The 27033-nt window shown below is 32.5% G+C and overlaps 2 protein-coding genes across 4 annotated transcripts in view; one reads left to right on the top strand and one right to left on the bottom strand.

Moving 5' to 3' along the window:
• The first annotated feature begins 1669 nt into the window (after positions 1 to 1669).
• Positions 1670 to 19321, top strand: LOC139512482 (protein SPO16 homolog). Its single transcript, XM_071300115.1, has 6 exons — positions 1670 to 1807; positions 2912 to 3032; positions 7000 to 7101; positions 11819 to 11897; positions 14934 to 15052; positions 19169 to 19321. The coding sequence occupies exons 1-6, from the start codon at positions 1720 to 1722 to the stop codon at positions 19308 to 19310; spliced, it is 651 nt and encodes a 216-aa protein (XP_071156216.1). The 5' UTR covers positions 1670 to 1719; the 3' UTR covers positions 19311 to 19321.
• A 3320-nt stretch (positions 19322 to 22641) lies between these two features.
• Positions 22642 to 27033, bottom strand: part of LOC139512481 (speckle-type POZ protein-like) — a 64705-nt gene continuing 60313 nt past the window's right edge. For all 3 annotated transcript variants that reach the window (XM_071300114.1, XM_071300112.1, XM_071300113.1), the window contains exon 10: positions 22642 to 26846. In XM_071300114.1, coding sequence (XP_071156215.1) covers positions 26702 to 26846 — 145 coding nt within the window. In that variant the 3' untranslated portion in view covers positions 22642 to 26701. The remainder of the gene's footprint in view (positions 26847 to 27033) is intronic.

Below are 27033 nucleotides of genomic sequence, written 5' to 3'. Positions count from 1 at the left end.
CTGAATTACAGGCTCCTGACTTGGGACAGGCACATACATACATACATAATGTGACGGGGTTAAACATGTTAGTTGGGGCAGTGGTATAATAGTACACCATAAGAACGAACTATAAAAATCAGTTGAAAAAGGCTTAACTCATCAGATGGACAAAAATGCAAGTGGACGTGGCTGGGTACTTGTACATCCCAACAACAAAAAGACAACGAACAGATCTGCAAGGAATCGTAGTTTATTGACAACTCGTTTAAAGTCACTAACAACTATTACAAAAAATCATGCATCTAACATGCACTAAATGGGTTCATAATTTAGGTTGTCATAGTTATTCACCGGCTCCATGGCATCAACAATCGTTTTTCAGGACTGACACTTAAAAAGCTTCACTCATACATGCATCATTATGAATATTTCTATTACGCCGGAGTGAACGTGTCTTTTCGAAACATCCGTCAAAAGACCTTCACATGTTAATATGGGATACAGCAGAAATAGACCACTTGTGTTTTGTTTGGCATTGCATGTGATATTGCCACATACCGATGTACTTTTACTCAAAGAAAAAAATCAAGATTGAGGTAAAACACTTGTCCGTGAGAAGTTCAAGATTTGTATATTCATAGCCTAGAACACGATGTCAAATACATGGGGTTATTAAAATCTTTTATTTTTTTCATTTCCCATACAAACAAAAAATACGAAAACATCCTTTTTACCCTGGTAAAACAATAAAACACAATAAGTCCTGTGCTAAATAAACATCAACAGTTCGGTGCAAAAAAAAAAAACACGTCGTTTTAGGGCCAAGCAATTTTGATGAAGCTTTAATATACGATATTTTAAGTTTTTGAATGCACACAAGTGGTTCTAGTATGTAATTTGTATGAAATAAAAGAGCACAAAAAGTCCACATTCTAATATACTGTGTATTTGAACGGAAAACACACCATTAGTAGCTGTGGTCGGCCTGTTGTCCTGTTTAGTGTGAAGCTTTTTGAAAAAGCCACAAGTGGTATCGAAGCAAAATGAAAATTTTTGCATAGTTAGATCATCGGTGCCTTCCGTGATCATATAAACATAAACACTTACGACTTATTTTCGTCTATTTGGCTGATTTTGTGTCATACTGTCTGAAAACAAAACGCGATAAGTCCGTTGCCGAACCCGATTAGTGCGGAAACGCAGACAAAAACCCGATAAGTCCGTTACCATTCTACACCGTGACATACGAAGAATAGAAACAGATACAAAAAGAAGTGAACTAGTAAGACGGGATACTGACATCACAAGACCTATTCAACATGCCAAATAAAAATATAACGGCTGAATCGATTTAAAATGACTATTTTCATCTGAATTGAGCTAAAAATAATCAGTGATATGTTTTCCTGCTTTAGAAATAATCGTGTTATGGTTATATTTATTTACATTAACGCGGCCGTGTAAGAGAGCACCCTTAATTTGTTATAATTTAAGGAAACAAAAATTTGTCTATGTCACAAACCTTCCCAGTTGAAATTTTACGACGTTAAACTTACCTATATATATATTCATTCACTTAAATCGCACGATTCAGTGATGAACCGCTAGCTAGGATCCAACATCGTTCGTTTTCATAAATTTTGCAATGATATAAGCATTTTTCAATGACGCGAGAGGCAAAATTCGTCTGCTATGTTGACATTTTAGCCTTGTTGAAGGATTCTTTGATCTCTGGAAATGGATACGTGGCCAGTTATACTGAATCAGTCTTTGCAAGGGTCCGGTTGGGATAAAGTACTTCGACAACATCGGATGAAAATACGTGGTATGCGTTAGTTCAAGTAGGAATGACGATGTTTATAAAGTTTTATTTTCGTCAGGGGTATCATAATCTGTACTATCAACTCGTGTAAAGCCAGTCACCACGGATTCTGATAGTCTGACTATTGTTAAAACACAGAACGAGCATAACCATGCGACAGATGACCGAAAGACAGAGGCATTATGTCACGACTATGACGCTCCTTCTGATGACAAATGTCATACATTCTAAGACTACGTACTAAGAACATATAATTATACGCACTACGTTACTCTGTCCACCTCGTTTCTGCTCTAAAATGATAAATAAAAAATGACATTCACCTGTAATTTACGCAAATGAAAGAAAAAAATCAGCGCAAATAAAATATTGAATACTTAAACTTTCTTTTTTTTTTCTTCTTGTGCGCCAGCATACATGTACTTTTATTCTATTTGGAAGGCCTCAGACAGTCTGGGTGAACTTCGTAAAATCACTGTTACCGATAGCCGATGACAAACAAGTTAAAGGTAAACGATTAAGTATTATTATCAACATACTGGTAAGTATGGCGGTAATCCACGCTGTTATGAACATGATTATAACTAAGGTGTATTAAACTAGTTAAAGCATAGTACATTATTTGTCTCGCCTGTGTCAAAAGTCCTAAATCCCATCGTCGTCAGCGACAGTTTTGCCAAACTTATGTTTATTCTGTGAATACGATACTGGTCGAAAGTTTTCCCGCCTTATGTGTATTTTCTTTTAAAGCTATGTACACGAAAGGAACAGACATATAGAACGAACCGTAATTGAGAGAAATATTTCATCTTTGTTTAAAAAGTGACAATATGCTTGTTTTAATTCACGGATCGGATAAAGCATACGTTGTAAAAAAATGATTCAAACAGAAAACTCTTTGAAACTAGCATTATCATGTTTTTACATTTTACGGAGGACATTTGTTTCAACAAACAATCGACTTTACTTTTTATGGTCACTGTTGGGCGCTGGGTCGGCCACGTACTCGTGATGACTGCCATCAAACTTTATATTCTATTCTATGGACCTCTTAAAATACATTCTTGTTAGTTTGAAACCATTAGTTATTGTGTATCTTTATTACAGGATCAAACTCTACAATAGAAAACTCCGTTATATTTCCTAAGTCTGGTGTCGCTTTCCTGGTTATACCTTTAAGTAGTTGCACTATTGGACAGTTTGACATAAAGCAAGAAGTTCTCCAGCTGTAAGTATTTTGTATGTATATTTTAAAGTTCTATGTTAATAAGATAATCACCATACGCGTGAGAAGATACGCGTTCGGGGCATAGCTTTTCGAAAACTTACTCTTTTCATACGAGGCAGTATCAGTCTTTAATATGTGGCAATAATTATCTGTTTTTTAATGACCAACCTAGGGGAGTAATGTTTTTTTTTTGCGGTCTGTGCGTCCGTTCGTTCGTCTGTCTCGATTCAGGTTAAAGTTTTTGGTCGAGGTAGTTTTTGATGAAGTTGAAGTGCAATTAATTTGAAACTTAGTACAAATGTTCCCTATGATATGATTTTTACAGAGGATGACCTTGAGGTCACTCCGATGTATTGTTATCGCTCAAATTTCCGTCATTCATAAATTATAGTCAAATTAGTTTTGGGTTGTCAACACCAGTGAAAAAAGTGCATTTTCATACCTGCGATTTCTGTTCTCCGGTTGTACGATGTTTCAACAAAATATGGAATCATTTCAGTTGTTGATTTAGTGGTGAAAATTTGACTGAATTATATCTTAATAAATACGATTTTATATGTTTAATTGGTGTTTCAGAAAGAGGTCAGGTGCTCTTGTTCATTCATAAAATTATCGTTCATTCATAAATTTATCGTAAAATAAAAATCACTACACAGGTTATACGTGTAGTGTAAATGACCACCTGTAATCTAAAAATAGCGGTCTCACTAATAACGACAAGAAGAATTTTAGCGACAAGAAGCGTCAAGAACGGACAAGAAGAATAAATTAAGCGACAAGAAGACTATTTAGCGACATGAAAACTTCTCGTATCGCATGAGGATGACACATATCAAATGAACAATTATGTGTGGGACTCAGTTTTAAGAAATGATGTCAAAGTAACACTATGAAAATATTTTTAGTAAGCTGAAATATATATTTATTTTTTACATGTTTATGTCTTGTAAGTTATTTTATTTCTGTCCCATTTTTCAACATTAGCGTCTCGAAAGGTGAAATGTTTTAACTGAATGGTTAATTTAAATTAATTATGAAAATTGTTAAAATTAAATAAATAAAAGTAATTATTGCCCAGTTACAAACACTACCAGGGGATAATCCATAATTACCCCCAACTTTAGCCTGGTAAACTTGGTGTCTCCTTGTGAAATATAAAACTTATTAAAAATGATTTTCTGCTTAAGTCTTTTATTGATATAAAGTCCAAACCTTCTTGCTTTTCACTAGATAACCATGTCCTGTCAGGTTTAATTCTTATATATGTAGATATAAAGATAGAAAAATAAAGTCCCCGAAACATTAACATGGCAGCAATTGCTTTTACAGCCTTTAAGGCTTTGATTTTTTACAGAAGAGTGTCCACCATGCACTTGCACTGCACTTTAATAATAGTAGAATAGAATTATCATATACAAATAGATGAAAATTATATATACATGCTATCGTAATATTAATAATATATATAACAACAAACCACTGTATTCTCTATGACTATTATTATATAAGTATAATAGTCCAAGGTATACTGATTTCTTGCACTACAATATAATAGTTATTACGGTGAGGTTGAATTTCCTGTCATTTATTCATCATATAAGCACGAACTTCTATCAGAAAAAAATATCTCTGTTAATTAACCCAAGTTTCAGGTATAGAGATGTGATTTGTTTCTGTGACATGCGCTTTTGACCATCCAAAAGAACCTGCGGTCATCCGATGTTCAGTACTTCAGTACTTTGATTCATATTGTAAAATAAGATAAAGAATTAGCACTTGGAACTTTCACACTAATTATATAAGCAAAGAAAACAGAGTAATTAGTCCTACAATTTACGGGCACGAGGACCATGCAGTTACCGTAATTTAAACATGCGAAACAAGGCGTGGATACTATTTCTGATTGGATTAAAGATGCCCCGAGTTCGTTGGTACAAGGCAGAATAAACAAGAAAGTGTCCATACAAGGATGCCCCACTTGCACCACCACTTTTATGTTCAGTTCACTGTGAAATTGGGATCAACACTCTAATTTTGCATTACGGTAACTGCATGATTCTCGTGCCCGTAAATTGTAGGACTAATCACTCTGTTTTCTTTGCTTATATATAATAATTAGTGTGAAAGTCCCCGAGTGCTAATTCTTTATATGCTACGACATTAATTCGAAAAGGGAGGTTTTTTTTTCTGTCAATATATATTCGAGAACAAATATGAATTTCTTACGTTTAATGTTACTAGACTAGTAAACCAAGATATACAAAGGCATGTAACAAGAATTACGATCATAGGAACAACACTGAACGTCAGGCTGTCTTAGGGCGTCTTTATGTACTTCATAACTAAACGGTTTTACCTTTACCGCTATGTGGTTTCATCTTAACTCGTTACCTTAAATAGTACCGAAAGATATAAATTATATATACATGTACGAAGTTAAGAGGTGGTCATGTCGTTCAATACAATAGACTTATAACAAGCTTGGTTTTGTGACATGCAACATTGTTATAAAATGCACATGCATGGATTATGCAACTAAAACTATAGTCATAGGCAAAGTTGTGTCGACTGCAAAATCTATAAAAATACGTTTGCGGACGAAAATTATGTGCATGTATGTAAAGCCAATGAAAACAAAATGTCCTAGTATCATATATCGAGTAATTCAATACACGAACGATATATGTACGTCCCAAAGCATCGACTTGTTATTGGATTTGAAGTCTTTCGGGTGAGCAACAGCATACCAAAAATTCCCGTATGTAGTTTTATATTACTGGAATGAGGCAGTCAATGATCGGTTAGTCTTCTCGGGGTGCGATGTATCTCGTAGTACAAAGAGTTGAAAGCTGAAGGTAAATAGGGCCTAGTAAACCAGCCATGAGATTGATTACCACACGTAAAAATAAAAGATGCTATATATATAGGCAGCGGAAGCGACTTGTTCCAGTTCTTTATCCTTGGGAGTTATAACTGTATAAAGGAAAAACAAACAAAACTGAATAAAAACAAAAGGCCTCTCCCAACGTTCAATATGACAAATAAAAATGAAGAATCAACTTCAGTTAAGTTCAGCTTATTAAAGGAAACGTTCTTTCGCTAGATTTTTACACAACATGAACAACAATTACATGGGTGTAACGCATCATGTAATAGGAAATGTTCAGCATGTCGGAGTTCCATAGTTCACTTCGGCTTCGGAAAGAAATCAGTTCTATGTGAGGACAACTAATTTGTCTCTTCGTCTCTTTATCTTTTTGGCAAGGTGTTGTTTGTTCTAATTGATTCCATATCTTTTTAATCGCATCTTTTTACTTGGATTTGATAAGGAAACTGAAAAATGAGACCTTTGCCCAAGTTATCTCTAGTAGACTTTTGTCCTTGATTAAAATTGGGGATTTCTTTCCGTAGTTGCTTCCATTATCGTAATTGCTTATCGTAATTGTTTATTGTAATTGATTTGCACCTGATTTTGAAATGAATCCATGGAATAATTGCTTCCATTCTTACCTGACTAAATCACCGACTAATTGCTGGTATAATTGCCAATGAGACAACTATCCGACTTTATGACTTCTGTAATTGCGTCAGCGTTTGTAGCACTATCACTATATGCTGATGATACAAATGGTATAGCATTGTCTAAACGATTCGGGAAATATAACGCAGAATCTAATGATTAAATAAAATATGAATCAGGGGCTGATCAGCCATTTTTCAAAAGGGGTTCCCGGCAACACACGCAAATCATATAAAAAGTTCGGGTTCCAACCATATTTTTCCGTACACAAACTGATCAGTTGTCAAACCACAGGGGAGGTCCAATCCCCGGAATACCCCCTGCATCCGCCACTGTAATGCACACCGGTGAAGACACAAAATCTGGCGCAAATACTTTGCAAATTGAGATTTTCTAATTTTGAATCAAAACCATAATGTACAGCTATCAACTTATTTATATCAACAGGACTGAAAAATTTACCCAGCTTCACGCCAGAGGTTATGCTCTAATGTTGGCGTCTTTGCACAGTGAACGTGAAATGAGAATTTGTTCAGAGATACACACAAAGTGAGTTACACTGGTTTAATTTATTTTGGGAATACAAATATCATTTTCACTATACACAATACTTGATTTTGGTTCAAGTAAAAGAACAATGCTTTTTTAATACTTTTCGCTGACCTGTTCTAATATAGGATATATTATTTTATATGGAAAAGAATTCCTATGCATGCAAGTTGTTAGTTTAGGCAATTAAAATGTCTTTTAAGAGTCATACTGCCATAATAAATTTGCTCGAATGATACGCATATACGCCATCTGTCACTACATGTACATCAGTGTTTTATATATATGATGTTACTATAGACCCGAGTCAGATCTTCGTCCGTCCGTTTCTTAAATTGATGTCCGATCTGCGGGTACTGTCTTTAAAATCAATGTCTAAAATGTTCCCAAAAAGTCGTCCAATATAAGATAAGATAGATAAGATATTTTTTTTTTTATTATTTTTTTTTTTTTTTTATTTCCAATTATGGGCCCCAAAGGGCATAAACATTACAACATCAATAATTTTTTTCATAATACAATACAAACAATGAGATAATAAAAAAAAAAAAAAAAGTTAAACGAGAACTATTTAAGTTCTTAAAGAATACGTAGATAAAGAATCTATAGTATGTTTTTTTTTTAATACTAATGCATTTTATTGCAAGTGTGGTTGATATAGATAACAAACAAGCAGCCCAAAAAGAAAAAAAGAAAAATAGATATCAATATAAGATCATGTATTATCAGACGAATCTCCCATCGACACAATGATCGAGGACTAGGTCTCCCCTTAATTAACCATCGAGGTCAAGACTACAGACACATTAAACATTTTTTTGTTCTGTCTTAAATATTGTACCACATTGTTTGATTGTATTGCTTGACCCTTATCCCTGGGGTAAAGCTGATGACCGTAACTGCATTCACGGTCATCCCAAGATGTCGGATGAAAAATTAGGTCAGTTTCTGTATTGTCTGTTTAAGTGTTTCTAGATCATCTTCTTTACAAATCATACACTGAAACGATGAAAATTAATAAAAGAATCACTCGGAAATCACTAATTACTTCCGAGAAATGTGCATGAAACGGGAATTTCGATTTGAAAAAATCGTGAAGATGACCGTAAATCACAATCGAGATGACCGTAACAGAAACAGCGATTCATAACAAGGCTGACCGTAATTTGTAAATGATGACCGTAACTTTTAAAGGATGACCCTCAATTCTAAGAAATATCCGTATTTATATAACTACCTTTTTGTATCAAATGATAAATCGTGTTGGTATAAACATATTAATATGAGAGTATTATCCTATAGGTAGAAGAAAATAAGACGTGCTTCAAATTGCAAAGTTTACCATATGTATCTTTTTTACGGTAGAGGGTTTGATTTTTAAAATGAATTTGCAAAAAGACATAAAAATAAACAGGTAGGGAAACCATGCTACAAAAGCGCGATAAAATGACAACTTACATGTATAATGAAAAAAATGCGGTGCACAGCCTCCAACTGCACGACAAAAGATTTTTTTTTATTTCTGGGATTCCTTTTAATGCATTATAATAAATACACATTTTTCCAAAAATGCCAATGCATGTACACCCATTGATATTATATCGTCTTCCATTTTGTCGTGCAAATAAAATCACAGAAAATATTTTGAAAATATCATACGACTAGTGAAGGTGAGCTCCAGCAAAGTAGATCCTTAAAATAGTTTTGTACGAATAGCGTATCACAAGGCGGAACGTTGTCAATTTGTATATATACAGAAATGTTATTTATACAGTCAGGATTATACTTCGTCAAAATTATCTCCCCATCACGCCAGTTCATGCTCACAACAATCGTAGAAATTGAAGCCATTGTAGGGATGACGCTCTGCCAATTTTGCTCTTGAAAACTGACAAATTTATCCACATAGCACCATTATGATCCGTTATATGTCAGTTGTATTCTAAAAGATAAATGTATCTACTAGCAATTGAGCAATTTTCAAAAAATTCTTAAGCATTTTAAAAAAATTTCTTATTAAATATTTCGTGGAAGGGCAGACTTAATATTTTCAGTGGTTGAAGATTATAAACCCTAGTTATCACACACAGGAAAATCATATTTTTTTGAAGATATTCATTTTCATCATCCATCGTCAAGAACTTTTAGAAAAAAAGTTATAGCTATTCGAACACACCTACTGTTTTTGTGATTCATTAGATAGGTATTTCACTTGACCCATATATTCAATTTTCATCTTTTGTCATTTTTTTTACGTTATAAAGTCAACCTGTAGCTTTGATATATAAAAATGATAGAATCTGAAGCGAGATGCTATATTAAATACTCTTGCTTTTTACGTTTAAAGACAAACTATACACCTCAAACATGCCCCAACATAAAAAGGTGCACTCGATTTTCTCTTTTCGATACAATCGTTACCTATTTTTGGGAATATTTTCTTGATTCACATAATGGAAGGGCAGACACGAAAATTTCTGAACTAAAAGATTTATATGTTCTCCGTCCCTCGTTAAAAAAAATCATCGGAGGTTAAGCATTTTCTACATCCAACTTATAGATACCCATGTTGTCGACTTGATATCTTATTGTTTTGCATTACTATGTAATAGATAAATTGAAAACTTATGCAAATGGTGTTTTTAAAATAAAACACTTCGTAATTGAGAAGAAAATTGTCGTTGTATTTGTTTCTATTAATTTTTAAAATTTTTGTCACTACAGTTAACATTACAGTAAACATTTATCGCCTTCTCTAACAAAGAGCTTCGATTCTTTTGTTCTATTTCAAGAGTGTTTCCGCCTGCATATATCAAGACAAATTAAGATTTTAATCTGCTTGCTCTGGAACCATACACATGGGCTCGATTACCGAATATCCATATGTATTATTAATGGTTTTTATGCTCCATTAATTGGCATTATGTTTTTCTGGTCTGTGCGTACGTTCGTCCGTTCGTCTATTTGTTTGTCCGTTTGTCCAGCTTCAAGTTAAATCAACTTAAAACTTCGTACACATTTTCCCTATGGTATGATCTTTTTAATTCTAATGCCAAATAACAGTTTTATCCCATTTTCATAGTCCACTATACATAGAAAATGATAGTGTAGATGAGGCATCCGTGTACCAGGGACACATTCATGTTTCTTCAAATTTTCGTCGTATCGCTGTCAATTTGTTTTAAAATTTCAACGTCGTTATCAATAAATATTTCATTGTTTACGAGAAATATGCAATTTACTATCATTGTCATAAATCCCAAATACGGCCAATTATATTATAGTTTAATAAAAGAAATGTATTAAACATATTTATATCCGCCGACCGAGCCCCTATTGAGATCGACAAACTCAACAAAAAGCTTTCAATACAAATATGGATATTTCATAGAATTGACGGTCATCCTATAAAAGTTACGGTCGTCCTATATAAATTACAGTCAGTCTTTACAAATTACGGTCATCTTTTACAAGTTACGGTCATCTTTTTACCAATCACGGTCATCCTTGTTATATGTTACGGTCATCTTGAAAATATTTTGATTATGATTTACGGTCATCTTCACGATTTTTTCAAATCGAATTTCCCGTTTCATGCACATTTCTCGGAAGTAATTAGTGATTTCCGAGTGATTCTTTTATTATTTTTCATCGTTTCAATGTATGATTTGTAAAGAAAATGATATAGAAACACTTAAACAGACAATACAAAAACTGACCTAATTTTTCATCCGACATCTTGGGATGACCGTGAATGCAGTTACGGTCATCAGCTTTACCCCAGTGATGGGTGTAATTTTGCAATAAAGAATATATATAACGCGCAAATGAGACATCCCATCCCGAAAGAAGCAAATTAACAAAGTATATTGAGGGTGGTATTAATTGGGTATATTACAACATGACATTAGATTGTACTGACATCGACATTTTTTATAGATATAATATTGATCCAGTCGACCTACATCTCATTTGTTTGTACTTATGTTCACAATGTTTATAGTTTGATACCTTCCTTGGTGCTTTTAAGTTCTGTAACGTATCAATACAATGACTACAACTCTCAAAGTCAATGCTTCGAATGCAACCCGGAGGGCATGTGATCGATCTCCGTCTGGGTCACACCAAAGACTACGAAACTTGAATTTGCTGTATCTCCGCCAAACTGTGACACCACTCGGATTAGAAAAAAATATCGACATAAAAAAAAAAACAATCAATCAATTCAGGCTTTTAAAAAAAATGCACAAGATATCATAGGGTCATCATAGTTCATAATTTCGAAATAAAGCGAAAAGACCATGATCGCAGGAGCACAAAGAATGAAACATCAAGTGTATGAAATGAAGATTTTCATATTTAAAGATCAGAAAATGTCCATTATTATCTTTTTGGGAAATAAAAATGTAAAAAACAAAACTAAGTTTGCTGTTGAAATTACTTTCTTTTAGCTAACTATGCAGAAATTTGACATCGTTTATAAGCTGTATCGGTTGAGTTCAAATTTGTATCTGGTAATTGATCTGTACATGGAAGTAACCTCCAAAAACATTGAACCATACTTGGTTTTCATGACAATGACTTTATTGCGATTTGACTAAATTTTGAAATCTTTTATAAAAGCGCTAAACTGTATTCCGATTTGCTAGACAACGATTTGAGACTGGAAGACGATCTCAGTTCGACATATATGATCAGCAAATGTTTTTCTTTGAAGATTTTTAGAAACCAAACTACAGATGATAGCTATACACAATGTTGATGAAGGGGTTCAGGCTATGATAAACATTGCAAAGGTAAGTATACAAAATAACTTTAATATGTGTTGATCTATGTCAAGTCTTTCAATGTTTCTATAAAGTATAAATTTTATTGATTTTATTGATATCTTTTCGCCTTGACAATTGATTGAATGTGTCGGCAAATTATTGGTGATTTGAAAAGCACTACTTGGCAAAGTGTCCTCCAAAACACTTGTTGTCTGCTCCATGGTCGGGTTGTTGTCTCTTCGGCACATTCCCCCTTTCCATTCTCAATTTTATTTGCACGAATACTATAAATTCAAGCATTTTTTATTTTAGCCTGGTTTTGCTTTCTTGCTGGAATACTTTTAAACGGACATAACATCAGACATTCTTAAAGTAGAAGAATTCATTTTGTCATTCGAAAAAATCGAATGATGATGCCACGTAAATAACAAAAAAATGTGATACGCATCTATACTATTAAACGAGAAGACCTCATTTTGTGTGTTGCTTCTCTTCCTTCCACAATACATGAATCATCATGCCTCTGTGTTTTTTAGGTAACATGCATAGTCGCATTTGTCATCCATTCTTCTAAACTATATTATATTATTATTTAATATATAGAGACTCTCTGTACTCTGTCTACTGTTTTCTTCGAAATGTTTACCATTTAAGGGGTCATACCAGTTGCATATATATTAAAATAAGAAAAACATGTGGAAACAAGAATGACTTGTTTGTGTCGATAGTACACGGATGCCACATCGGCACTATATTTACTTAAGTTTTTCGAGTTGATTGGACTTCAACTTCATCAAAAACTACCTCGACCAAAAACTTTAACCTAAAGCGGGACAGACGGACGGGCGAACGAACGAACGAACGAACGCACGGATGCACTGACTAGAAAACATAATGCCCATAAATGGGGCATACACATTTATTGTTTAAAGTGAAAGTAGTGATTTGGCAAAAATGAAAGTAGGTAGAGATTAGAGGGAGGCAGGACCTTTTTCAGGACGTCGGGATCGGGTGATTTTAAGCTCGGGATTTGGGAATATATTTTTCGATTTCGGGATTTCGGGATATATATTTTCCGATTTCGGGATATGAGTTTCTTTAAATTCTTCATCTCGGTATTCGACGATTTTAAGCCGGGATTTCGGGATCAGGACCTCTCCGACCACCCCTCAAATTAGCCTTAGTCGGTCTTAGTTATTTATACAAGATTATTCATATCCTACCATTGGCATGTTAATAAGGCTCTCAAAAGAAAAGGCACTGATGGATTGTCCTAGAAGCATATTTTATTATATAATGGTCTATATATAAGCAGTTACTTTTATTTCATGTTTGAAGCGGTGCAAATTTTTAATTTAATTTGACTTTTAACAAAAGATGCATTGTAGCAAAGGAGAAGAATAATTTTAATCTGAGGCCAGAAACACGAAAATAATTGAATTTACCAGAAAGGAAACAAATATCGGACTTTGGAAAAAGGGAGAATGCTTTTGATACCTTTTATAAAATTCTCCAGTCATAATATCTTTTACAAAAAATCATCCTACAACTGTTCACAAGCTGTATATGCTCGCGATTTCGCGGGTGTGTTCTAGTTGAGTTTAATCAATGATGTAGCTTAATTCACCAACCACAGCAACAACCTTTATAGAACAGTTACAACGATGGTTTTATCAATCGGGTTGTACTATATAGATATGGTTTATTCCTTGAATGCCAACATCTTTTGATCTACCGACAATTTACCTGTAAAATTATGTTGGCATTCGAGGAATAGGTGCAAGTAGTTATCACAACAAAAGTTCATGCTTATCAAAACAATCATATTAATTAAACAGATAGGTAAATTCCAGGAAGCTAAATCAAATGGGCAGCAATCCTATTGCACCAATTACTGTTTTTCAGGGGTATCATTTGCGCCAATTTTTGTTTTCCAAATGTAAGAAATGAATTCAAATGCATTAGACAGTCAATGTACAGAGAGAATAAAACGTATTGCTTTGCTGAATATTTAATAAAGATATACAAAAAGAGAAGAAAATAGAAGCTTTTGCTGGTTATGTTAACGTTTTAGCCACATAAATTATGTTGATGACACAGTTCTTGGTTCCTATCATACATATGGGCTTTATTATTATAAAAATTACAAGCAATTACCACATTTAAGTCCATTACAAGCGTTAAGTTTAATTAATTGTTCAATTAAAAGTTCATATAGTTCATATCAACTAATAAAATATTTAAAATGATATGGAATTAAATAAATCTCTAATATCCTTTTAGTAGTTTGAAATTATTGTATTTAGCTAGAATTTCTTTAATGTTTCTGATGTGTCTTATGTTAATAAACATTTCCATTCCAAAACATTTATTTTCAATATAAAGTAAAAAAAAGTTTTAAATAAACTCATCATGGATACCAGGATTAAATTTTGTATTTGTATTTTTTTTATTTCTTTAAAATTCATAACAGCTCTAACTCCAAAATCTACTATTTTTCCTTATCAAAAAGTAATAAAATGTTGCAATTTTATCATGTTCTCTAATTATTTTTACATTTAAATACTTATAAAATCATTTGAATAGTTATAAAAACACATACTGTTCCTATATAAGCATCTATTGATTTTGTTTTTGTTGGCGTTCAAGGAATAGGTAACATATAAAATGTTGGCATTCGAGGAAGACACCATAGATATAACCTCCATTGGGATTATCACATATAGCCCATTGTGTGTGTACTTATTTTGTACAGACTCCACAATTTAATGAGTGAACGACCTAAATGTTTATTTTTTATTATTTTAAATATTTTATAAATACTTTTATACTAAAATGACATAATTCGTATTCAATTATTAACGTAAATATTTTGTTATTCAGTTACATTGCTATTAACATAGAGAGTTTTGTATTTTTTAATTATTGACATTTATCTTATACTAAACATTTTAATAAAGCTATATATATTTATTTGTATTTATAAGTTTTCCGTGATGGGATTATTCACAAATTACTGATCTAGTAAAGGTATTCTTAAAACCTTCTTATACACACTTGTAGGTATTGTGTAAGCCGACCTCCGATGTCATGTTCAGGAGATTAGATGAATTGGCTCATCATTTCAGCATAGACGATACCACAAAGTTTGCTCTTGAACAGCTCGGACTTAGTGAACATCATATCCTTTTATAACTTATGAGTTTGTATGTTTCTTTGGTATCTTTCGCATTTTCACGTCTTTGGCAGAAATTAATATAACGGCATCAGCTCAAAATCACCTTCGAAGTAGTAGACATCGCATAAATTTAGCCCACGATAGTTATATCCGAATACTCTTATAGTCACTGTTCTATAATCACTGCTGCTTGTATCCCAGGCTAACGGTTAATTTTAGCCCTGACAATCCGTTAATGGTTTAAAGAAAACTGAACTCTGAAAAGAATACCTTCTGTTGCTTAATATTCTGGATGATAATAACCTAGCACAAGTAATTGACAAGAACACCAGAAATGATAGAACTTTAGATCTAATGTGCATGACAAATCCATCCTTTATGAACAGAGTTGAGACCCTCCCACCAATAGGAGGAAGCGACCATGATATTGTCTTTTGTGAAATCAACTTTGCTATACCAACACCAAAACAACAACAACATAAAGCACTAATATACAAAAAAGCAAACTGGGAGAACATAAAGAAAGACCTTATCCTTATATATGATTATTTAAAAGCCAACAAGACAAATATGACTATCGATGATCTATGGACCACCTTTAAAACCAAAACAACAGAGACCATCAACAAAAATATACCAACTAAAGTAATTGGAAAAAAATCAAAATTACCATGGGTAAATAGAGACCTGACAAGACTCATAAGAAAGAAAAACAAACTCTATAAAAAGAAAAGTCATGACTCAAATTACAAAAATAAATACAAAGAGATAAAGACCAAACTTCAAAAAGAGATGAGAATAGCATACTGGGCATACATCGAAAATATGATCTTTGACATCGATATGAAAGAACCAGATCAGCATTGCTTCAACAAACAACCTAAAAAGCTGTACTCCTATATAAAAAGCCAAAGAAAAGAAAACACCGGCATTGCATCTTTAAGAAGCGAAGGCACCCTCCATACAAACCCCTCTGAAAAAGCAAACATATTAAACCATCAATTTCAATCTGCTTTCACATCAGAAACTAACACAGAAATACCAACGAAAGAAGCTAGTACATACCATAAAATGGAACAAATTAACATCAGTCGGGAAGGTGTATACAAACTCATAAAAAACATAAACACCAATAAAGCTACAGGACCAGATACTATCGCTGGCAAAATACTGAAGGAAAACATGGATTTTGCCAAAGCATTCGACAAAGTGCCACACAAACGCTTACTTTTCAAATTAAAACACTACGGCATCTCCGATCAGGCAATAAACTGGATTCAATCATTTTTATCTAACAGAACTCAAACAGTCCTTCTCGAAAACACGACATCTGAAAAAATTCAAGTAACATCAGGCGTTCCTCAGGGCACTATACTAGGACCAATACTCTTTCTTATCTACATTAATGATTTACCTGACTACCTTAAACACAGCCAAATAAGACTCTTTGCAGACGACAGCATTATCTACCGGCCTATTATTACCTGCCAAGACGATTGTCTTAAGCTTCAAGAAGACATAGAAGCAGCTATAAAATGGGAACAAGACTGGCTCATGTCATTTCACCCTGACAAATGTAACATCTTAAGAGTCTCAACAAAGAAAAAAACAAATACACTTTTATTACAACATGCACGGTCATAACCTAGAACAAGTACAATCAGCTAAATATCTAGGCATTACAATCTCTTCAGAACTCAAATGGAACAAACATATACAACAATCAGCAGCACTTTATCATTCGTCAGACGCAATCTAAAAATTAGTTCAAAATTAGTGAAGGAAAGAGCATATCAAACAATAGTAAGACCAAAACTCGAATACTGCTGTACAGTTTGGACCCACACACATCAGAAAATATATACAGACTGGAACAAGTGCAAAGAAGAGCTGCACGATATACTTGCAACAGATTTCACAACACCAGCAGTGTATCTGATATGCTTCAAAATCTGAAATGGCAAACCCTACAAGAACGAAGGATTAAAACCAGATTACAAATGTTCCACAAAGTAATAAATAACGAAATTGCAATACCATCTCAAGATATTCTCATAAAAAGCCAGTCCAAAACAAGATCTACTCATCAATTAACATTCAGACAGCTCCAATGCAATAAAGACAGTTTTAAATTCTCATTCTTCAGCCAAACAATCAAAGACTGGAATAAATTACCACCTGAAATTTCAAACAAGACTTCTACAGACAACTTTAAGGATGCACTTACCCATGAAGTACTCCTTAAAACCTTTTCTCACTTACTCTAAATGTACCTATTGTTTTTATCTTAATTAAAAAAAAAAATTAAAAAAAATGTAAAAATTAAAAGTTCAATAAAAATTGTAAAGCTTAAAAATAAAGAAAAATTGAAATTAATTTAAAAAAGCAACCTCAATCAGGCATGCGCCAGAATGTAATCTCCAAACTGTTGATGGTTTTCTGTAACTAAAGAAGACCAGTTTTGGCCCTACATGGTACTCATATGTGCACGTGTTCGTTGGTGTCATTGAGGACCTGGAATTTGAGGAACTGGCGCCGAATTTGGTAAAGCGGCAAGTCACGTTTTCTTCTTTGAAACGGATGTAATGAACGGGCGTCAAAATAAGCACCCCTGTCTGCATGCAGAAAGTTGACAGATTTGGCGGCGAACGGTCTACGACGTGGGAAGTATATTATATGCATTGTCCTTTAACCGCAGTACTGTACACACCTAGTCCAATTGCTTAAACTTTATAAAGACGAAATTTTGCTGCCACATATGCTCAAGGTATGGCCGAAAGATCGGAAACAACTCAAGATAACAATATTCGACCCCAACTGACATGGATAACCATTGGCTCCCTTACACAACAATATATATGTATAACCCTTGCTTTTAAAGCCACTTGATTAGAACCAATAAATTTTGGATAGTATTGTCCACCAACGCCAAACCCATCTTCAATCATTGAACCAACTCAGTCAAGCATACACGGCAAACGATACCACTGGCCCGAATATAGAAATTGTGTTAGGTTCATTCCAGGGAGATGCAGAACTTCCACACCAAATATTTGTATCTATGGAAGAATCTAGTAAAGGTTTTAAGTAATTTATGGTAATGAAATCCTTGATTTTATTATTTACCAGTGCACAAGTAATAGTATAGTTTAGAGTTTTCCGTGTAAAACTAAAATATCTATATCTAGGAAAGTACAGTTATCACCGTTTATATTCGATTTATTTAAAAGTAAATTCCCTTTCGGGTAAATTTCGGCAGTACATATATAAAATTCTTGAGTTTTAGTATCATACCTTGATATGGTACAAATATTTTTACAAAGTGTGCCGAATCAGACGATCAAAATAAAACATTTTGTATTTGGGTATTAAAGCAGACACATGGGCTTTGCTCATTGTTGAAGGCCGTACGGTGACATATATAGTTTTTAATGTCTGTGTCATTTTGGTCTCTTGTGGACAGTTGTCTCATTTGCAATCATACCACATCTTTTTTATAACATGTATTAGAGTTAGTTCATAAAAAAACTTTTCGGTGTTAAAAATGATATTTAGAACTCTAGTGAGCTATACTGTTTGTTCATTTTTAGTGGCATTAGCTGTGTAATTCATGTTCAAAGATTTGACTACAATTCTCATATTTGATTTATCCCATACTAAAGACGTGTAAATTGAAAAAAAAGTACAAAAGAAACGATTAACAATGCATGGACTCTTTATAATGTATCAAAATTTAATTTCATGCCATAGATTTAAAATATCATCGTTTTACAATTTAAAGGGACATCATCTTCAAGATGTAGCTTTTAGCAGCCAGTTTGGTTCACATTCGTCCAAAGAAAAAAAAAACTATCGTTTATATATTTTTCACTTGCAAGAGAATAATTCGACCTCATTAAATCCGTATAATATTCATGTGAACTTCAATTGAATTCCTTAGCTAGAGATGAGTTACAAATGAACTAGTAACATGGTTCACGGGTTCCAATCTTTCATATCAAGGATTTGTGTAGTAATAACTATATACAAATCCTTGTTCATATGACTAATTATCAGTCCAAATGTCCAGTACGACATTTTCAGAAACTCTTGATTTTATACAATTCTTAACAACATTACAGATACATATCTTGCAGGACTGTTTAGGAAGCTTGGCTAATATAGTTAAAGCTAACAAAGAAGATCTATTAGACTGTAGTCTAGATTCGGAAACAGCTGATAAAATGATCAAATTCTTCGACAATCCTATGGCAATAAATTAATTACAAATTTGTCTGGTAGAATAGTTTTGTACTAATACGTTTGATGGATTTCCGTAACCTGTTTCGAATGCTTACCACTGCAAATGCAGTTTCAAGTCATTCGTCAGTTATTTGTACATATAATGTGTTGATGAATATTTAGTATATCGTTTTCGTGAGATTGTAATTTACGGCTGGTATCTTAAAATAATGAAATATTCTATTTTTATATATTGACTGATATGCTAAACATTTCCAATGGATTAAAACGCACGTAGAAAGTACAATATTAGTACAATACAGCTTTTATGTACTATGCCATTGATAACATGTAAATAAGTACTAAATAAGTAATCTGGACAGTAAGCCTTGTTTGTAGAAGCTACATATGTAAAGACAATTTTTATGAAACTCGCAAAATAGACTTTAAGGACAAAATTATTGATCAGGTTTTGTAACCTACTGTAGATTTATTTTTTTACAACACTGTCATAAAAGCAATACTGCCTAATAAAATGCTATGGCCAGCAATTATTAATGCTCCACTGACAAATAAAGTTGTTTCTTTTCATTAATTGTTGTTTGCTTCAAGTACAGTGGCAAATATTTCATGCATGTACAGGACGATTGTTTCTGTTTGAAGAGTTGTTTTTAAAAATAACAAGAACCATTTGCTAAATTGATGGGTGCATAATTATAACGGTATAGACGATATAGCAACAAATTTGTTATGCACATTCAGGAGAAATATAAATCAATTTACATTTAAATATTGAAAAAGTTTTTAAACTAGCTCACAGGGCATCAGGCAACTTTATTTTTGCCAAGGTCAATTGACAATCGTAGTACAGAACTTCTATCTCCCAAACTTCAGGCGATAATGACATTGACTAACGAACCATGAAAGTGAGGTCAAGGTCAGAAGAACCCTGACAGAGAGACGAGGGTCTGGATGGGGGGTGGGGGGGGGGGGGGGGTCTGTTATTCTGTAAACATTTAGTTTTCAGCCCTTTTTTCTCTAATCTTTAAACAAATAACCCCTTTTTTCTCTAATCTTCAAAAAAATAACCCCTTTTTTCTCTAATCTTCAATTTTTTGGCCCTTTATTCTCTAATCTTCAATTTTTAAGGGCATTATTCTTTAATCATTTAACCCCATTCAAACCCTCAGAGATGTTACGGTTTTAAATGGAATTCAGTAGGATACCATGTCCCATAGTACAAATTAAAATTCCAATGTCTGCTAATAGGAATTTTTAATTGTTATTTATATCAAATTTAAATCCAGTGCAGAATTCAAATATATATTAGCAGATACCATATGGTCACTAAATTCCAATTTGTACTGTAACATACATGTTAAAAGATCTCCCCCCCCCCCATACAAAAAAAAATAATAATAGATGACCTGCTTATGGTATCTGAGAAAAGGACATATAGAGGAAAACATAAACTTGACCAATTAAACATGAGAATGAGGTCAAGGTCAGATGAACCTGTACACCATACTGCTATTCCATACCTAAATATGTTGAATGACCTAAACTGTTCACATATAAATATGTCGAGCATGTACAAATGTATGATGGTCTAAGATCATGTACATAATTTTGATATCACAGCAAAAATAAAATGGCAATACCTTTAAAAGTAAACTATGGAAAGCATTCAGTCAATAAACAGACATAGAGTGCAAATCCATGAAACCTCTATGGAAATGAGATATGCAAATATTAATTCAACTGCATACCAAAGTATACTTGACTTATCACAAGTGGTCCCTCTTTAACTAAGCCAATCACAAACTAAGTATATTTTGCTAAATTTCTAGATTCTATGAACCATGATTAATTAAGGGTATGGGAACAAATAATCTCAATTCTAATATGACGTCCTTATTACGCTTTGTAAATAAAGCCGTGTTCTAATGAGCACAACATATGTTTGACACATGCGCACAAATTTACTGTTTATATTACATTTTTTTCCATCGTTATACTTTAAGATATATACATTTTTAAGCAGCTAACATAAACTTTTATTATATATTTTTATCAAACAACATATATTTACCCTGCTCGTAGTTTTTAAACTTATCGAATATCAAATGTAATGTACAGACTCCTCGGGGAGCAAACGGGAACAGCCTAACATTTTTACAGTGTTTTCGTACGCTTCAACCTATAAAAAGACTGTATTTGTCCTATTAGAATCGTGTATTTGTCCTATTAGAATCGAAATAATTCCTACATGTCATGCTCTATGCTCATTTTAACATGGTTAGGCATTATATTTGACCACATTTTACACCTCGCTTACGCTCAGTGTAAAATAAAGACAAATGTAATGCCTACCCATGTTAAAATGAGCATAGAGCATGACATGAAGGAATTATTTCTTAATCAACATTACAATGTGTCATTTTAAATATCACTGAATACCAAATATCAATGGTTCCTCTTTAACTGACCTAATCACAAACTATTTTAAAATAACAAAAGGTGCAAAGTCAATAGACTTGTATAGGTAGGCAGGGATACGTGATCTCCATGGAAATGAGAAGTAACAATGCTAATACAACTGCATTCCAAATATCATTGATTTACCATAAGTGAACTGACCTTTCACATTGATCTGTGCGCTTTTTTGTTGATTGTGTTTTGCAGATACAGTTTCTATCTATCTTCAATATTTTTTTGCTCAAAATGAGATAAAAATTGTCATTTAAGGCCTATAACTCATCTTACAAATTCAACTTGTTAGTAGATCTGGTCCTGCTGATAACCTTTTGCTATTCAAAGTTTCTATTGTTTTCAAGATAAAAGACAAAAGTAGACAAAAATGGTAAAATAAATAAATAAAGGGCAATAACTCCAATAAAGAGTCGACGGACAGTTTCAACTATGTTGACTTGTTTGTATGTCTTGTCTTGCTGATAATTTTTGCTTAGTTAAGTTTCTATCTATCTATTATAATTTTTAATAGATTTTTTAAACTAGATACCCCAATGATTGTGCCAGTTGTTTCCAGTTTTTTAGTCAAATATAACAGATAACGACGACGAAGGACAACAAAGGATGCCAACTGACGAGAAAAGCTCACTTGGCCCTTTAGACCAGGTAAGCTGAAAATGATTATTCTGAAGCAATATTTCAGAATTTCTGAAGCAATAATTCAGGACAAATTCTGTCTCCATGGGTTAAGTATAGATACTTTAAACTTTTTTAAGACAACACATGATCCACAAACAGGTGGATATAGCTTTCACTGATCCTTTGAGCCAGATAAACTAAAAACAAGTCATATCACAACAGTTCTTTGCTACTGAAATAACAGAAATAACAAACACAATATAGTTTTTGATCATTGATTTATTTACAACATATATACCTATATAATAATTTACATGGAATGAGATTGAATGCTCTTTTCACCCACCACAAAATTTATGGATATAACATCAGCTTAAAGTATCTGAATTTCCTAATTCTCAATTCCTGCATTTAAATCTAACAAAGAGGTAAAGCCATTTTCTTTGTATTTTTTACACTTGGAGGGTCAAAATCAGAAATACTGAAATTTAAATTTAACAGCCTAAATAATGTACTTCAATGACTTTTAGCAAATTTGTATTCTTTATAAATAGGAAAAGAAATCAGCAATATACACAGCTGCTGAATGCAATTTTGAAGAATATTGCAAAATTTACCTTTTCATGAAACATTGCATCATTGGACATCCTTAATAAAAATTAAATATGTGTGTTTAAAAAAAAATATAAAGATTTACTTCCAATAGAATATTGGTTGTGGTTAGGAATATCCATTGATGCTATTTTATACCCCATATTTACATTTATTCATTCATCACTTTCATACTTGTATTCAAAATTTGCCAAATTCAAAATTAAATTTGCAGTTCTGAGCCATCTTAAGATATTTATTAGTATGTTGCCAAACGTGCTGTTTAAACCTCCAAAGAACATATTTGAAGATGTGATACTTCAATATTGGTCAAGATCAAAGGACTTTAAATATATTACATTGTTGTGAAATAAATTTACAAACAAGGAAAATCAGTTTCAACCCTTTCTTGATTTTAAAGCCTAAAATCTTCTGAAGTCTCCCCCCCCCCCCTTCCCCATTTTTTTTCTTTTGCAAAGCATTAAAGCAATACAGAAAAGATCATGCTTAATTAAAAATACACAATACTTTATGAAAATTTATAAATAACTTCAGACTGAAAATCATAGGAAAGACTTGGAGATTAAGCTGAGTCATCCCATAATTGATTCATAACCATTTAAACTTAGCACTAACACAAATAAATAAGTCTTTAAAAAAAATCATTCTTCACGTTATATTGACTTGTACCTGTTACTGGACCAAATATCCACAAAAATAAACGAATCCACAGTATTTGTTGAAAAAGGTCAATATTACTGGCCATATTTTGTTGGAATATATAAATAATTATATCTAAAAAAAATTAAAGAGAAAAGTAAAATATATATTCTGTATAGCCCCATCTGTATTTAAATAATGGATCATAAAACAGAGGTACTGCTTTGGAGAGAGTTTTAAAAAAATTTACAATTCAGATATGTGTACTTTAAATTCATTAAGGATGACACAGCCACAGTATGCACAATCTTCTCCACATGAAATACCAATAATCACAAATAGCATTAAAAATATTTATGGTCAATTGTGAGTTATTTTTAGTTAGCACACCTAGTTATAAACTGTTGAGGAATGTCAAAAATTCAAAAGTTGATGAAGCATGATATTTAAGCAGACAGATGAATGCTAGCATACCAATAAGTAAATAGCAGTGGATTATTATATCCATGATGCTGTGATAAAGGGACTAACATTAATATTCTACTTAGTCAGATCATAAATACTTTTTAAACAGCATGCATAAAATATGGTTTATAGTAAGATTTTTTTATAATCCCATCTTGAGTAATCTTGATAATACGCATGTGGAGGGTTAGTGCAAGCACTTTTCCAATTAAAATGTTTTGTTTTTTTGATTTATTTATAAACAGATTGACTTGTTGAGTGAAGTTTTGAGGGGCGCCAATAAATTTATTTGAACACTATCTCATAAAATGGAAAAAAGGTAGATTTTGAAATAGTTTAACAATTAGTTCAGATAAGTAATCAAGTACCAGCAGAAAGAGTATCTAGGTCCCCATAAATAGGTATTTACTATTTGCTTTTTTATTTTGAACTTTAATATACAGTTTGATTCTAGCAACTTTTATAAATATGAAAGTAGTATTAAATAATGATACTGTAATCAAGACATGCTTTTGTCTTGATGTTATAGTATGGTATTCTATTTTTTTTTAGGACTGTTCCATAACAAACATACAGGGGATCAAGGGAAGACAATCCAAAATCCCAGCTATGTATTTATGTTGTACAGTGAAAGTGGAAAAAATTCTATAATTGCATCCATGAATGATGATCCTATTTTTAAAATGCTTTCCCTTGGTAGATTGTATGTTTGAATGGAACATCCTTACATTTATTTGCTGAAATAAAGACGTAATAATACACACTCAACAAAGTTCAGACCTGCTGAACCTCAATCTCATGTCAGATATTTAATACACTATTTAAAACTGTAAACAGGTTTCTGTGCCTTTGAAATAAATAAAAGTTTTGAGTGTGCTCTCATTTTGAAACAATGCATCAATATCAACAATATAACACCAACTCTTCTGGTTCTTTTCATATTATCTTAACTCATCCACTTTACAAAGATTCAATACTGGTTACTGTCTAATAACATTAATCATAGTATTAAAAAAAAATTGTGCTGGGTTATCAAAATTAAATTTAGTAATACATTCCACCCAAATATATATAAATACATTTAAAAAAAATAACCTTGACATAACTTATTCTCTTACATATTCCTTACATCTGCTTTTATCACTTTCAAAAAGTTCTTCATTTCTCGCAATAATTATTCTATAGCATTTTAATCTTAAACTACACTAGCTAATATCCTTTAATTTAATGACACCAAATTTGGAATTGTGATATTTGGCAAAAAATATACAAATTCATAAATACATTTGAACATAAATTCCATGTATACAGATTACAATCATACAAATATCCATTCATTCTGCGAAAATGGTAAATAAAACAGCTGTTGTGATGGTGAAAAAACATATGATTTATGTTTCACTACAAAACATATCATTAATCTCCTGGTACATACAGAGTTTGCATTTATCCTTTAAATAGCCCTCACTTTATGGGATCCTAAATTGCTGCTTTGCAGAACAAAAAAGGATATAGAAATATGTAAAATGATGCAAAAAAAAAAAGAATTGTGGGAAAGCACTGATTTATTATATGAAAAGGAACAAAGACACAAACTTTAACATAATTGTTGCACAATTCAATCCAAATACTATTGTTTGGAGATTTATTTTATGTTTAACATCCAGTGGCAAATATTACATGCACATTTCAGACATGTAAAAATGAAAATATTCAGATAGAGTAACAATACCCGACTGGTTTTATATCAAGCAGAGTTGGGCCAGCGATCCCAAGTTGCCCACAAAAGTGAAAGATATGCAATGAATATTGCTTTTAACAGTGCATTCGAACATCATAGTTTAAATTTTACAAAAAACTGTATTTCCTATTAAAATGTCTTTGAATAATACATTTTGCAATACTACATGTACAAATAAAGCATAAAGAAGACAAAAGAAGAACATGCATTATTTGAACCTATATAAAAATAGGCTTTTAGGAACATTACTGAATCAAATGAACCAAACAATCAGATTTAACAGCTATGAGACTTTTTGATATTGCAAAATATTGGAGTTTTACAATTGCAATGGTTCTATTAAGTAAGCATATCACTCACTCGTTTAACAATAAAGTTAAACATGCTTCCTGTACAAATAATAGCATACCAGTTTTACTATAAATACATAAAATGCACTAATGACTCATGGATCATTTATTAAGTGTCAATACATATTTAGAAACTAGCAACTAATTTATCTGTAGTAACCTGTCCTTGACAGGTTGGAATTCCACATACTTAATTCCTCACGATACTTTGCCACTTTAACCGTAGCAATTATTCCTGGTGCTAAACTAATGGAATAAATGTGAAAGGTTGCAACTTTCTCTTTCTTCTTTTTAACTTTTTGTCACAAGAGTGATCTCCGTCAAAAGATTTTTCAACTAACCATCAAGATGTTAGTAGGTTTATCTATATGCTGTTTCCTCACATCTATATCAAGTCTGTTCTTTGATCAAGTCCTCAATATAAAATCTGTTGCAACAGTATCACATAATTTGCTGGGAATAATTTACAGGAAAGCTAATGTAGTTCATATACTATTAATGTTAACTACAAGGGCTATGAAGTCTTTACTCGTTTTCTAGGCGGACCTAATGGTGGACTCTGCTGACTTGCTAAAGCACGAAAAGCATCAGCGATTAAATGAGGATGATTTTGTATTAATGTTTTCCAGCCTTGGGTTTCCATAATGTCTGTTGCATGACTGAAAAATAAGATATTTCATTTTAATTTTTAATCAACAAAAGATATCTTTTTCTATTGTTTGTTAATATAATGCAAGGTTTAATTAAATTCTGTACAAAATTTTTGATAATCAGTAAATTACTTGTTTTTGCTTTTAAAACTTCTTTATCACATCTCATTTACTAATTATAGACTTACATACTGGT

Source organism: Mytilus edulis, chromosome 2 (genome assembly GCF_963676685.1).
Source record: "Mytilus edulis chromosome 2, xbMytEdul2.2, whole genome shotgun sequence".
Classification (NCBI taxonomy): domain Eukaryota; kingdom Metazoa; phylum Mollusca; class Bivalvia; order Mytilida; family Mytilidae; genus Mytilus; species Mytilus edulis.
The sequence above is the reverse complement of the archived record's forward strand: the minus strand, read 5'-3'. Positions and strand labels throughout refer to the sequence as shown.

What these genes read in the sequence shown, in the direction of transcription:
- LOC139512482 (XM_071300115.1), top strand. Translation starts at nt 1,720, where the DNA reads ATGGATACGTGGCCAGTTATACTGAATCAGTCTTTGCAAGGGTCCGGT. An exon ending in ACATCGGATGAAAATACGTG is followed by an intron (nt 1,808 to 2,911) that starts GTATGCGTTAGT and finishes TCTTTATTACAG; the next exon opens with GATCAAACTCTACAATAGAA. An exon ending in CTATGATAAACATTGCAAAG is followed by an intron (nt 11,898 to 14,933) that starts GTAAGTATACAA and finishes ACACACTTGTAG; the next exon opens with GTATTGTGTAAGCCGACCTC.